This window comes from Phascolarctos cinereus, unplaced genomic scaffold (assembly GCF_003287225.1).
Source record: "Phascolarctos cinereus isolate Bilbo 61053 unplaced genomic scaffold, phaCin_HiC Scaffold_726;HRSCAF=1367, whole genome shotgun sequence".
In the NCBI taxonomy this organism is placed as follows: domain Eukaryota; kingdom Metazoa; phylum Chordata; class Mammalia; order Diprotodontia; family Phascolarctidae; genus Phascolarctos; species Phascolarctos cinereus.
The window spans coordinates 385,233,308-385,249,166 of NW_027556098.1; the positions used below are offsets into that span (position 1 = coordinate 385,233,308).

The following is a 15,859-nucleotide window of genomic DNA, read 5'->3' on the forward strand; positions in this document are numbered from 1 at the left end:
TGTCCAAAAATAGAAATCATTCTTTCCCTCAAAACTCACCCCTCTTCCAAATCTCCCTCTCACTGTTGAGGGCACAGGTCAGACACAATCAGACACACTAAAACTTGACTCTAGCATAGTGATATCGGCTTTTTTGGTCCTTTTCCAGCACCAAGGACAACAACTAATTTGTATACCTACCACTTTTCTCATTTGAATAGAAGCCCCCTAAGAACAGTGACGATTTTCCGTTTCTCTTTATATCCTGAGTACTTAGCACAGTTCCTGGCACGTAGTGAGTACAATCGTAATTCTTGCTAACTGATTGCCATTTTGTAGCTCCTGTTAGAAAGTCAACCTGGCCTTGAGGGAAGGGATTTTTTCATTTGTGTCTTTGCATATCCAGTACCCAGCATCAATTGGTGATCAATTAGCAAATGCTATTGAGGCGGTCATTGATAAGACAATAAACCCCATATACACCAAAATAGTGGAAGCAGCAGTTTGTGGGATAGCAAAGAACTGGAAACCGAGTAGCTGCCTGTGGATTGAGGAATGGCTAAACAAATTGTGGGACGTGAGTGTAATGGAACGAGACTGTACTATAAGAAATGATGTGTCAAACAGGAAGGCTGTGCTATTCTGAGTAATATGATCATTCAAACCAATTACACAGGATTTATGAAGGAAAATGCTATCCATCTCCAGAGAAAGAACTGACATATGGAAGTATGTATTACACGGTTCCACATACATACATACATACATACATACATACATACATACATGCATACACACATATATATATATATATATATATATATATATATATATATATACACATACATGTATATAAAATGTTGGCCTTGTAGGTGGCACAGTGGATAGAGTGCCCTGCCTGGAGTCAGGAAAACCTGAGTTCTAATCCAGCTTCAGCCACTTACTAGCTATGTGACCCTGGGCAAGTCACTTCATCCTGTTTGCCTCAGTTTCCTCATCTGTAAAATGACCCAGAGAAGAAAATGGCAAACCACGCCAGGATCTTTGCCAAGAAAACCCCACACGGAGTCAGGAAATCAGACATAACTAATTAACCAAACAACAATAATGTGGGGTTAGGAGGCAGGGAGAAAACTCGGAACTCAAAATGTAACAAAAAATATATTTAAATTAAATTTAAAAAACAAATTGTGTGTCATGCATAATCAATATCATGTTGCTTGCCTTCTCAAGGGGTGGGGGAGAGGGAAGGGAGGGAGAGAATTTGGAACTCAAAATTTTAATATAATTGGGACATATTTAATGAAATAAAAATATATTTTAAAAAAGAAATGACATGTGTGATGAATACAGTGAAGCATGGAAAGACTTACATGAATTGATGTAGATCCAAGTAGAGTCAAGAAAACAATATACACATGGATTGTAAAAACGTAAATAGAAAGACCCCCTCAAATCACAAAACAAATCACAGTGAATGTTTGGAATTACAAAGAACAATTATGGCACCCAAGAAGAGCTAGGATAAGACACTCCCAGCCCCATCCCTTTGCAGAGGTGAGGGGCCACGTTAGGGTGGAACGTTGCATACAAATTTTTGGCTTTTAATGTATTAGTTGATTTGGTTTTTTTCCCTCTCCCTTTTTCTTTCTTTTCTCTTTTTCCTTAAAAAATATTCTTTGCTATATGGGATGGGGAGGAGGAGGAGTACTGAAAGAAACTTAGACAATGTAAAAATAAAAGATAACAATAAAAATTTATTTTAAAAAATAAATGCTTGTTAACAGATACTGTACTTGTGTGTTAGGTTGTAAGCTCCCTTTTTATATTTGTGTCCCCAGTGTCAAGCCCAGGATCATGCACACAGTAGGCACTCAAAAAATGTGTCTTGAATTGAACTGAATTGCCACCCCCCCCACACACAACTTTAATCCTCTGGCCCACTGAGGCAGGAACAGCATGCTTTCAGCGAGTCCTTGACTATGTCCCGAGCCCTTGTGGGCAAGAAGGATTTGGAGGGCATTGCCTTGGACTTGGGCCCCTCCTTGGACCTAGGCTGCCTGACTGGGCCAGGAGCCAGGTCTTCGGTGCTCTTGCCCAGCTGTTTGCCCAGCTCTGCCACAACTGCTCCACACTGGGGGACCTCCTGAGTAGGCCTGGGCAGGTCCCAGCAGAATAGGATATAGATTCTCATGTGGGGGGGATGGATCCTGAGTGGGGCCTTTGGAGAGGGGGTGGGAATGGCCCAGGCAGAGGCAGAGGCTTCCCACTGGTACAGTCGATGAGGAAGGTTGGGTGTGCCCAGCCTTTGGCATTCCGGCTCCAGGCCAGCTCCCCATCACCATCTAGAGGGGAAGAAACCAAACACAGGTGGTTACAATCCACTAAGTGAATAATTACATAATCACAGCATTGCAGGATTGAGAATGGGCTGGGTCATCTTGGTGATTTTGGGGCCAGGCACAAACTAGAACTGGGGTGACTGAGTTCAGCCCTCTCTTTTTATAGGTGAGAAAACAAAGATCATAATGGTAGTAGGTAACAGCATCAGGATTTGAACCTGAGTCCTCAGAGTAGAAATCTTGTGCTCTTTCCACTGTTCTTGCCAAATACCTACTATGTGTATTGGGGGGTGGGAATCTGGGGGAGGCTGTGCCAGATGCAGTGGGGCATATGGATATAATTAAGACACAATCCAGCACAGGAGACAAGATCAATGCATAAATAACTATCATGGTAGGTAGTATATGATGTCAAGGAGAGCTTCATGAAGGAGGTGAAATGTAAGCTGAGGCTTGAAAAATGGACAGGACCTGGAGAGATACAGCCTTTCAGACAAAAAGCAGGAGTACGTATGGGAAGGAAAGGTGGAAGAGAAGGGGAGGGAGTAGGTATTTATAAAGTGCCTACTATGTACCAGGTACCACACCAAGCAATTTTTACAAAAATTACCCCTTTTGATCCTCACAACAACCCTGGCAGGTAGGTGCTATGATTGCTTATCCACATTTTACAGTTTAGGAAACTGAGGTAAGATGTGAATGGGATGTCCCAGTGAAGACTTCTCAGTGTAATTAAGGTAATGAGTTCAGAAGGTAATGTGAGAAATGAACTCTCAGAAGTGAAGGCTCAAAGGGTCAAATAATTCTTGATTATTACTTTCAAAATCCTCCCCCACTTAGACCCTGTTTTTAAGCACTTAACAGAAGGAATAAGCCCTGCCCCACCCCCAACCTGAGCTTCCAGCCTCTTTCCTTGTCTTTGAATTTCGGGCCTAGAATGTAAGCCTCACCTCCCAGTTAAGGGGATAGGAAGAAACTTTCAAGCTTAGAATGTAAGCCCACCCCCAGGTAAGGGGGTAAGGGATAGTGTTGGTGGAGGCTTGTTTGCATGGTGGGCGGAGATTTGCCTCTCTCTCTCTCTCTTCTCTCTCTCTCTCTCTCTCTCTCTCTCTCTCTCTCTCTCTCTCTCTCTCTCTCTCTCCCCACGTGTATTGAAGCAGCAGACAGCCATCTCCCGAGATTGTAATAAAGATAACCTTTACTTTCCACCTTAAGAAGTCTCTGAGTTTAATTTGGGTTGGGGTCACTGTCCCACCCAGATGTTTCCTTTCTCTGAGCCTCAGTTTCCTCAGCTGAAAATAGTGATGATAATAATAGCACTAAACGTTGCAGGGTTCATAGATAATAAGAGTTAGAGGTGCCTTAAAAACCATCTATTCTAATAGGAAACAGAAGATTTTCTGTATCTCATCAATCATTTTCTATTTCCTTAATTGGTAGATACTTACATTAGAAAGATTATCTTATGGGCGTTTCCAATGGTTTCAGGAGAATTTTTTTTTCTCCCTCCCCCCATCGGAAATTCTCTAAGACTATAAGCAATAGAAAAGCTGTCAGCCTGCAGTGGTAGAAGGGGTTTCCTCTTCATTGAGGATTTCCTCATCCCAAAGAAATCTCAAGCATAGTCCTGATCTCTGTCACCCTACGCCCAAGGAAGATACTTTCCCTTCCAGGAAGAGGTGGGGAATTACGGGCCAGAAACGTCGCATATAATGTCACACTTGGGTGGTTTAGTTTAACTGACCTGTTTTAACTGTTTCCTCTCTTTTTAAAAATCTTTGTTATAAAGACTGGTTCTTTGTACAAGAGAGTGGGAGATGAATATATTGTGAAAAGGTGATTAGAAAATCCAAGATACCAATAGAAATTTAAAATAAAAGGAACAAAAAGTTAGCAACCACAGGGCCCAGTAGATAGAGTGCTGGGGCCTAGAGTCAGGAAAACCTGAGTTTGAATCCAGCCTCAGACACCTCCTAGTTGTGTGACCCTGAGCAAGTCACTTGCCCGCTGTCTGCCTCAGTTTTCCTCATCTGTAAAATGGGGATCATAATAGCACCTTCCCTCAGGATCAAATAAGATAATACTTGTAAAGTATTAGCACAGTGCCCTGAACAGTGCCCAGTATTGAATAAGTGCTGGTTTCCTTCCTTTATTGCAGAAGCCCAAGACTTAGAGCATTTGACATTTGAGGACACCAAAGCCCAGGAAAGTGAAGTGCCTGCCCAAGGTTACACAGATAAGTGGGTCCAGGAGCTGGAATTCCTTTCAGCTCTGGCATCCTGAGGCTTTATATTAGCTCTACCACCTGACAAGCTTAGAGTGAGGACAAACAGAGGTGACCAATGTTCCAGCCCTTATCTGGACTCAGTGCAAGTATAAACTCTTCTACAAATGTAAGGAGAGATTATTTACCAGGAGCCTTCCACCCCGTCCCTTTCAAATCTCTCCTTCCAACTTACATCTCCCGGGCAGCTTTCCAAGAGGATCCTCACACAGCGGGCTCTTTCCTGAGGACAGAAAGAAAGGAGAGATGGAACAGAGGGCAGGACAAAAAAAAACTCTATTCAGAAAACCCATGGCCCAACTTTCTTCTTCATCCAAACCGCTGGGAATCACGGGATCATGGAAGGTGAGAGCTGGAAGGGACCTTATTGGCCATCTAGCCCAACTCATACAACCCAAAGTATTCCCTACTATCACTTGCTCAGAGAAATGGTTGTTCAGCCTCTTCCAGTAAAAGGGGAGTCCCCCACCCTCATTCTGGAATCGCTCTAATTGTTAGGAAGCTCTAGTTCTGTCCCCTCATCAAGCTTAAATTTACCTCTTGACAATTTCCCCCCCTTTGCTTCTGGCTCCAACCTCCAGGGCCAAATAATATGGTAGCCCTCCAAATACTTGAAGACATCTTTCATGTCCCCCCTGTGTTTTCTCTTCTCTAGGCTAAAATATGCTTAATTCCTCCAAATGATCTTTATACGACATAGATACAAGGACTGTCTCCATCCTGGGTGCCTTGCTCTGGACATTCTCTCCAGCTGATCAATAGCCTTCTTGGTGCCCAGAACTAAAGATGGGGTCAGACAAAGGCAGCCTATAGTTAGACTATCACCTCCCTATAACCTGGTGGTTATATCCCTCTTAATGTAGCCCAAGATCACATTCAGTTTTTTGGCTAACAAGTCCCACTGTTGACTCCCACTGAGCTTGTAGTGCACTTAGACCCTCAGATCTTTTTCAGAACAACTGCTTTCTAAGCATGTCACCCCCAGCTTCTACTTGTGAAGTTGAATTTTTATACTCAAACACCAGACTTTACATTTATCCTCATTGAATTCCACCTTATTAAATTCAGTCCAATGCTCTTAGCCTATCAAGACTCTTTTGGGATTTTTATTCTATAATCTCTCCCAGCCTTGTGACATCTGCAAATTCAATGTACCTTTAACACATTCATCAATTGCTTTTATAAAAAGAGCAAGGCCAACCATTGATCCCTAGGGTACTCCACTGGAGACCTCCTGCCAGGTTGAAATTGAACCATTAACAACTACTTTTTGAGTCCAACTATCTATCCAGTTTTGAATGAATCCCATCTGATTAATTATTGCCTACTCCAAGTCTCTCCAATTTCTACATGAGAATAGTATGAGAAACTTTATCAGTCCCTGCCCTCAGGGAGCTCATAATCCAATGGGGAAGATTAACATGTAAACACATATATACAAACAAGCTCTATGTAGGACAAATAGGAAGCAAGCACGAGAGGGAAGGCACTGGAAGGGGATAAGGAAAAGATCCCTATACAAGGTGGGATTTTAGCTAAGACTTGAAGGAAGCCAGGGAGGTCAGTGTGCAGAGATGAGGAGAAAGAGAGTTCCAGGTATCAGGAAATACCCAGAGAAAATGCCTGAAGGGGAGAGATGCAGTGTCCTGTTCCTGGAGTGTCATCCATGTTGAAGAAGTAGAGAGCAATAGCTGTGTGACCCTGGGCAAGTCACTTAACCCCAATTGCTTAAAAAAAAAAGAAAAAAGAAGAAGAAGAAGAGGTGGAGACCAAGATGGGTTAAGTGACTTGCAGAAATCTATCCATTGGTTACCTCTTAGTACATAACTGGTCTACCTCCTTTTCTGCTTAGCTATTCCCCTGGTCATACTCTTTACCCCATTTCTCCAGTGTAATTCTTTGTTATTAATAAGTTACAGCCTAGTCACACCCATCATGTACCTCTCCATTGTCTTTTGGATAACCTATAACCTTTAATTCCACGGAGACTCATATTCCATGTAGCACTACCGGAAGACTATTGAAAGATGGGCTTTTGTTTCAGGGAGAAGTTCAGGGTCAATAACAGTACTGAGCTTTCAAAATATCTGAAGGAAGCCAGTGTCACAGAATGGAAGAGTATGTGGAGGGAAGAAAGTGTGAGAAGACAGAGAAAATGGGATAAGACCCAGGGAGGAGGCAGGGCTAAGTTATGAAAAGCTTCAAATATACTTTGATTCTGAAGGTGATATGGAGCCATTGGAGTTGACAGGGTGACATGGTTAGACCTGAGCTTTAGGAAAACCATTTTGGTGTCTGAATGGAGGATGATTGCAGTGGGGAGAGACTTGAGGCCGACAGACCCACCAGTGGGCTATTGTAATAATCTAGGCACAAAGTGATGAGGGTCTGCACCAGAAGGCTGCAGCGTCCTGGGAGAGAAGGGGGTGTAATGGAGAGGTGTTAGAAAGGTGATATCGACAGGCTTGGGCAACAGATTGGAAGGGGGGAAGAGAGGAGAGAAAGTGAAGAGTCCAGGATGACTCCTAGGTTGTGAGCCTGGGGAACTGGGAGGATGGTATTGCCCTCTATGGGAATTGGGAAGGTAGGAGGTGGAGAAGGTTTGGGGGAAAGATAGTAAGTTCAGTTTTAGACATATTGAGTTTAAGAGGTCTACTGGACATCTGACTGGAGATGTCTGAAAGGCAGTTGAGGATGTGAGATTGGAGTTCAGCTGACAGTTTGGGGCAGGACAGGTAGATCTGGAAATCACAAGCATAAAGATGGTAATTAAACACATGAGAGGTGACGAGATCACCAAAAAAGTATTAAAGAGGGAGAAGAGATGGGGGCCAAGCACAGAACCCTAAAAGACACATAGTTAGAGGGCATGATCTGGATGAGAATCTATCTGGATGAGAATCTATCAAAGGAGACAGAGAATGGGCTGTCAAATAGGCAGGAGGAGAACCAGGAGAAAGGAGTATCCTGAAGACCTAGCAGAAGTAGGGAACGTGCGGCCTTACCCCTGTCTAATCTCTCTGGGACGGATGTTTTTGAAATGTCTACAAATCAGATTGAACCAAGATTGATGAAGAGAGGAGGTCTAAAATGAAGATTTGCCAGGCACAGGCTGGGGATAGAGAAAGATGAAGACAGTTCTCAAGGAGGGCAAGTCGGTTCCTAGGCTTGACTCCAAAGAAAGTGAAATGGATTTGTGGGTGGGGAGGGGCTCAAAAATGACCCCAAAGTCATAAAAGCAACTCATATTTTTAAAGCACTAGACAGAACACAATCTCCTTTTCCAGTTAGGTATAGCACTAGATAGAATTAGGAAGGTCCAAGTTCAACTGCAGGTTCAGACACTTACTAGCTGTGTGACCCTGTTTCCCCATCTGTAAAATGAGCTGGAAAAGGAAATGGCAAACCATTCCAGTATCATTGCCAAGAAAACCCCACATGGAGTCATGAAGAGTCAGACATGACCAAATAACAACCCTTGATTTATTTGAGGAGGATCCATAGATTTCCTTGAGAGTATGGGATTGGTCCCTGAGAGGAATGAGTTAGTGACTTGGTTAAGGTACTTAACTATCTTGGTATGTTAACCTCAAATGTGTGATCTTAAATAGTGTGAACTTCCTCTTTCAAAATTCCCCAAATGGTCTTGGAAAGTCACCCAGAGAGCGGGAGAACTACACCAGGTTGGACATTCTCATTCATTCTCTCTCTCTCTCTCTCCCAGAAATGGTTTGGATATAAATTAACGTTAAATTAAATAAAACTTTCTGGTGGACTTATGCCTAAAATACAAAGTACAATGTGAATTTTTTTTCCCCACAAATAATCATCGGCACTTTGCAAAACACTTCATATGTTTTCTTACTTGAACCTGCTTCTATACCCATTTTATAGAGAAAGAAATAGAGGCTTAGAAAGCTCAAGGGATTTGTCAAATCCCTTGATTTGAGGCTAACAAGCCTCAGAGACAGAACTTGATGCTAGGTCCTTCTCATTCTGAGCCCAGGTCTCTTTCCTCTCTACCACAACACCTCCTTCCATCATTTAGGGTCTCCTCTCTTTCTGAGTATTTTGTTCTCATCCCAAGAAACTCTTCTCCTTCCACTTACCTGCACTGCCCTCCAAGTGGGGTTTTAAATACATGGCTTTGGGTTGTGCTGCAAGATCTGAATGCAAGCTGCTCTCCTGTCCCTACTCTGCTCCCCAGAGGAAAGCCTGGATCTTCTGTGAAGGTTGCTATCCCCACCCCCGGTATTTATAGTGTCTCTGGCAGGTAGAAAGCAGCCTCCCTTCCTCCCTCTCTGTCTCCCATCCTCCCTGCCCCCAGTGACCCAGCTTAGCCCAGGGATTAGACTTAAAGTCCCAGCTATGTCAGGCCAGAGCAGCAGGAACTGGTGAGAATCAGGGGATTTCTTTCATCGCTAAGTTTGCATTATAAACCCCACCAACTCCCTTTGTGGGCAGAGAAGAGGAAGGAAGACCTGAGGGCTCCAGGCTCCTGGGATCAGGTCCATTACAGATAAACATTTCCTGGCTTTCAGCTGGGGCTTCAGCCTTCTCTTGTATCTTTGGGAAGGCCTTTCAGCTCTCTCTTTTCGTTTTCTCTGGAGAGGAATGTTTGCCTGAGGCTGGGGGAGGTAAGAAGTGTAAGGAATGAGGCTGTGTGCTCATCAATAAAATGCTGAGGGCTGTTGTGGCAGAAACACAGGCATTGCTATTGCATCAGAAAGTAAGCATGCCCTGGGTTCTATGTAGAATGTCAGACTGTCAGTACAAGGAGGGACCTTAGAACAGAGAATGTCAGAGCAGGGAGGGCCCTTAGAACAGAGAATATCAGAGCTGGGAGGGGCCTAGTCCATTCCCCTTATTTTATAAATCAGGAAACAGGTCCCAAGAGGTGAAATAATGTGTCCCAAGTTGCAGAGCTAGCTAGTGGCATCCTGGACTAGAACCCAGCTTTGCCAAGTGATCTTTCCAGTCAAACAGGACTGCCCCTGCACCAGCAAGCATGGTAGAGACATCTGACTGGTAGAATAATCAGTGGAGAGTCACTGATTAAGCACTTCCTATGGCCCTGAAAAGTGAGCTGCACAGGTCATCTCCTGACCTTGAAGTCCTGTCCATAGCATATCATGGGAGGGAAGTCCACTGGGAAGCCTTGACTCTGCTCAACAGGGCAGTCCTCAGTCCTACAGGGGCCATCACATGAGGCAGACTTTTCTAAGCTAAGAAAAGGCCTGAGACAACATAGAGACACAGTTTGTTTGATCTCAGGGAGGTCCAAGAGTCCAGGGGAGCTCTGGACTGTGGCTGTGGGAGGGACAGAGGGGTAGGGGATGGCATCGGCCTCTGGGACCCTGGGTTGCTCATGTCCAGAGTATCACTTTTTATTTCCACATCAAACACCAAAGTCCCATGTTAAGGGGAGTGGACAAAGGTCTGTTTGCAGTCTCAACACCATGTCTTGGGCAAGGTTTGAGATCACCTCCGGAACTCCACCCCAGGGCCCTCATTCCCTGACTGATGTTGTTCTCTTTCTACCCCGACTTCTCTTTTTCCTCCCTCTTCCTTCCTTTTCTGTCTCTATCTCTCTGTCCCAGTCTCAGTCTGTCTCTGTCTCACTCCATGTCTCAGTCTTGGTCTCTCTGTCTCTGTCTGTCTCTTTCTTTCCTTCTCTCTCCTGTCTTTATGTCTGCCTTTTTCTCTCTCTATCTCCTTCTCCATCTCCTCCTCCTTACCCTAGTGCCTTCTGAGATGGGCAGAAAAGATTCTTATTACTAACTTTAATGAGCATGATGACAGCATTTCCATAGCACTTTAAGGTTTGCAAGGCGCTTAACAAATATTATCTCATTTAATTCTCACAATAACTCTGGGAGGTAGGTCCTTTTATTTTCCCTATTGTACAGATGAGGAAACTTAGGCATATAGAAGTTAAGTGACTTGCCTAGGGTCACGCAGCTGGTGAGAGTCTGGGGCCAGATTCAAACTCAGGTTTTCCTGGGTCTACTCCCTATACACAGTGCCATAAGAGTTGTTTTTACAAGAACTCCACCATCAAATCCTACACCCCAATTCTGCCTTGGCTACTTTCAAGTTGTTCAGCCCTACAAAGTCCCTTTGCCTATCTAAACTCACAAATCCTCATCAACAAAACAGAAATAATTAACGATATTTGCATTTCCTATGTCACAAGGTTGTGAGCAATGCAGCCTTTATTAAGCAGCTGTTCTGTGCCCAAGCACTGAGCCAGTTTCTGGGGATGCCCTCAAAGAACAGACATTCTTTTTGGGGGTAAATGCCATGTGCTTAGATAAGGAGATACAAAAGATGTGCTCATGGGAAAATCACTTGGTAAACATCACTGTGCTATAGAAGCATCCACTATGATCATAAAATTGAGGTGCCTTGACTGTATACAGCGCTCCTTCCACCATTCTAGTTAATGAAAATTGCTTTCCCAGTGCCCAGGCCTTCCCGCTCCCCCTGCGCATGGACACCCCACAGAAGGCCATGGGGTTTGTGACCCAGGGAGGGACTTTGGAGAGGAGACGCCAGAATCGCAGAATGTCTTGGTGGGAAGGGATCCGAGGAGCAGCTGGTCCAACATGTATGAGAAGAGAAACTCCATATACGGTACCCTTCTAGTGCCAAATAGTTTAATATTCTAGTATTCTAATATTCTGTGGTCTTACCACTAGGGGTAACTTTGAAAGAGCACCTGAGCTCAAGCATCTTACAAGGATCTTTCCTGGGGTAAGGGAAGAGAGGCAGACACTCCCTAGCTGTGTGGCCCTGGGCAAGTTACTTAACTGCAGCCTCTGTTTCCTCATCTGTAAAATGGGGATAATAGCACCTAACTCACAGGGTTGTTGTTATGAAGACCAATTTAAATAACATGTAAAACATGTTTAAAGGACTCTATAAATGCTGGTTATTATTATTATTAACAACATATACACAGATTAATAAATACAAGATAGACTGAGGAAGAAGATAGCATTAACAACTGGAAGGATCAGGAAAGGTCGAAGAGAGGACAGAAGTTCTTCACTTTTTTTGTGCCCTGGACCCCTTGGGCAATATCTGGTGAAACCTAGGGGCCCCTTCTCAGAATGATGTCTTTAAATGCATAAAATAAAATGCCTGGGATTACAAAGGAACACAGTCATACTGAAATAAGGATGTATTTTTCCCTTATCTAAATTCATCAATGAAATCTATTCACATTCTGTAGACCCTAAGTTAATAGCTCTTGGAAAAGGAGGTGACATTTGAGCTTAGCCTTGGGGAAGGGTGGGATTCTTAAGAGCCATAGATGGGGATCTAGGCATTAGTTGAAGGCAGGGAGGTGAGCAGAAGAGCATACTGGTGATGTCAATAGGAAAAGGAATTTGGAGGAGGGGCAGGTCTAGAGGGGGAAGATAGTAATCTGTTGAGTCTGAGCTGTTAGTGGATATCCTGGTAACGTCCAGGTAAAGACAGCCAGGGAAGCAGGACTAGCATTCAAGAGAGAGATTAGGGCTGAATATATAGACTTGGGACTCATGAGAATACAGATGATACCTGAACCCATGGGAGCTAATGAGTATACAGAGAGAGAGAGGGAAAGAGGGGGGCGGGAAGAGGGAGAGAGAGAATAAAGAGAGAAGTCAAATAGGATGAGTACTGAGAAAATGTCAATCGATTTAGACATTAAAAGATGGTAGGTAAATCTTAGAGATAGCAGTTTTTCTTCAGTGGTATGGTAGGAAGCCAGACTGCCAGGTGATAAGGAGTGACAGAAGGTAAGAAAGCAGAAGCAATCCTCATAGGCTACTTTTTCTAGGAGTTTTGCTGTGGAAGGGAGAAGAGAGAAAGGATGATTAGCTGAGGGCATGACAGAGTCCAGTGAAAGAATTTTTTTTAAGGATGTAGAAGACCTGAGTGTGTTGTAGGTAGATGCCAAGGAGCTGTTATGTAAGAAGAGACTGATGATACAAGAGAAAGCACTGATCAAAGATCCTGAAGGAGATGAGATCATCTGCACAAGTAGAGGGGTTGGCCTTGCCACGAAGGACCACCTCATCCTCAGAGACAAAGCAAAGTTGGAGAAAATGGGTTTTGAGGTGTGGAATAGAAGAAATGAAGTTGTTAATGATCAAGGGCCTCAATTTTTTGCAGTAAAACCTAGACAAGATCCTCTGTTAAGAGTGAGGGGGAGAGGAGGTAGGGATAGAGAAAGGTCAAATGACTTGCCTAGGGTCATACATCTGATTCGGTCTGAGGCTGAATTCAAACTCAGGTCTTCCCAAGTCTAAGATCTATCCAATATGCCACCTAATAGGATTATCTCATTCTTTGTATCCTCAGTGCAGAGCACAGTACACAGTAGATACTTAATAAATGCCCAATGACTGACGGGTTGGCTTTCAGAACCTGCACTCAGTCCTTAACAGAACTGCTATACATCAGTCACATCATTCCCTGATGGAATGGTGGCCTTGACAGTGTTGATATGTACTTTTGAATTTCTGGGCCAATGCAGAAGTCCACCTGGAGTCCTGACTGCTCTGTTTCAGCATCCCCTGGATAGCATCCACATTGATGGCATCAGTATTGAGCTTCTCTGGTCCCGGAAGATTCCATCCCTTCAGGTCCTTCAGCAGCTGTGGTGAGTAACAAATGCATTTCATTCTTCTGGCGGTCAGTTAGTCAATTAGCATGAAGTACTCGATACTACCAAGCATTGTAGTAAGTGCAAAGAGAACATAGAAAGAAGGGAAAAGTCTAGGCCTCTCTCTTAAAGAGCTCACAGTGTAATGGGGGAGACAGCATGCAAATCATTATGTACAAGAAGGTGGCCCCTTCCTGGATGAGGCTGCACATCCCTCCCCCCCACACCCAATATTTTATAGATGCTTATCACTGTACAGTACTAAAAGTGGTATAAGAAATCTCTAGCCTGGGATGACAGGTGAGAATTTTCTTCCTTCTGTATCTCATCATTATTTGGCACCTGGTTCAGGCTATAGAGGGATGTGGGCTGGAGACATATTTACTAAATTCCTGAGTCCAAAGCCCAGCTTAACTCTCTCACCAGAAAGAACTAGATCAATTAATAACTGGGCAGGTTTGTACACAAACAGAAGGGTGCTATGTGTCTGTACCCAGTAAAGTACTTGGGGGGGGTAGACGAACCACATCTCTGGTTGACATGCTGCCCTCTTACCAGTATACCTGGGTGCCCCCAACTTCTCAGACCTCCTTTTTCTAGTGCCAGATTACTCTTGCTCTCATCAGGGGGGATCTGCAAATGCCCACCCTCCTGACTTCTTTAAATTCCAAAAGTCTACTTTATGTGTGGGCTCTCTGAAAGCCTTCAGCTGTACCTGGCTCTTTCTTTTCACCCCTATTTGGCAAATAGTGCAGAGCCTGTTTATGGTGGCATTCCTCTAGCAAAAAACAAAACAAAACAAAAAACGACTTGACCTAGCTTTTCTGAAGTTCATTTGCTTCTAGTTGTGCTTGAATTTATTTTTGGTACAGGTTTTGATTCTTGAGACATTTCAACATTTTCTCATCCTCCCCCTCTTGACATTTACTACAAAGCAGCAGCAGGTGATTGGCACCTGCCTGGAGAATTTAGGTTTTTCAATAGCAATAAGTGTTTTTCAATAGGAATTGTATAGGTAGGTGAAGAGGTCTAGGGGTTTTGGGGTGCTGGGACCCCAAGATCGCAGTACCAGGCCCTGTCTGAAAGAATTCAACTCAAATCTTCTTCAGCCAGAGGAAAAGTTTATTAGTGGTAAAACATATAGGCCAGGTGACACCCGTGTGGGACAGCGACCCTAACCCAAATTAAACTCAGAGACCTCATGGTGGAAAGTAAAGGTTACCTATATTACAATCTCTCGAGATGGCTGTCTGCTCCTTCAATACACGTGGAGAGAGAGATACTGGAGAGAGAGATACGGAGTAACAGGGGCTGCCTTATGAAAGCAAGTCTCCACCCACCACACAAACAAGCTTCCACCCACCACTATCCCTTACCCCCTTAGCTGGGGGTGGGCTTACATTCTAAGCTTGAAAGTTTCTTCCTATCCTCTTAACTGGGAGGTGAGGCTTACATTCTAGGCCCGAAATTCAAAGACAAGGAAAGAGGCTGGAAGCTCAGGTTGGGGGTGGGGCAGGGCTTATTCCTTCTGTTAAGTGCTTAAAAACAGGGTCTAAGTGGGGGAGGATTTTGAAAGTAATAATCAAGAATTATTTGACCCTTTGAGGAGCCTTCACTTCTGAGAGTTCATTTCTCACACTACCTTCTGAACTCATTACCTTAATTACACTGAGAAGTCTTCACTGGGACATCCCATTCACCCGTAAGGATGAGCAGGCATGAGAGGTTCTCAGCCTTATGGATCTGAGATTCTCAGCCCCAAATGAGGGCCAGGGTAGATCTTATATACTTTGGGTGACCAGGGAAGGGTCTGGGAAAATGGTCTGGGAAAAGGGTCTGGGAAAAAGGTCTGGGTGAGAATTCCCAGAGACTGGAATGTCTAAGAGATTGAATAGACAACGGGAATAGATAATGAAGGAACTGAAAGGTATCTGAATGAAATTAAAAGGTAGGCTAAGGCTTTCAAAGGGAGATGGGGGGCTGGGGCCTGTAGACAAAAGGGGAGCCAGATTCCCTTTAGGGCAAGGGGCAAAGACCTCGGCTTGGGCCACACCCCATCATAGGGATTCTGACTTGACCCAGAAGCAAAAGATCAAAAGGAGTAAAATAAAATTTTTTTAATCAGTAAAAATCAGTAAGTACTGATGAAGCATCTACTATGTGTTGGGCACTGGGAATAAAAGAATAAAACAGCCCTTATTCTCAAGAAACTTACATTCAAATGGGGGTGACAATATATTTGAGTACACATAGAATAAATAGAAATAAAGTGAACACAAAAATGCTGACTTAATGTTTTAGAAAATGCTAACCCAGAAATGATTTGAACACACCAGAATGAAGCAGGTCTATTAATTTCCCTTCAAACGGGTGTTAAAGCAACTTAGACCAGCATCATCTTCTCTACTCCACCCCTGACTCAATCTGAGTTCACAGTTCACTAAAACCTCTAAGATCTTTTTTTGTTATTGGGTAGCCACAGGTCTCCCTCCCACCCTTATATAGTGGACTTTTTAGAAGCTATACGACCCAACTTTCCTGTCTCGAAATTTATAGCCCTTCACAATTTGGCTCCAGTCTATATCATTCCTGACTTAT

The 15,859-nt window shown here is 43.8% G+C and overlaps 1 protein-coding gene across 1 annotated transcript; it reads right to left on the minus strand.

Annotated features, from left to right (window-relative positions):
• Nucleotides 1–1,716: 1,716 nt before the first annotated feature.
• Nucleotides 1,717–8,818, minus strand: SRARP (steroid receptor associated and regulated protein). The gene is given in 4 exon segments (XM_078146670.1): nt 1,717–2,175; nt 2,178–2,324; nt 4,781–4,828; nt 8,715–8,818. Coding segments are annotated over 4 exon segments (498 nt in total). The 5' UTR covers nt 8,749–8,818; the 3' UTR covers nt 1,717–1,906.
• Nucleotides 8,819–15,859: the final 7,041 nt, after the last annotated feature.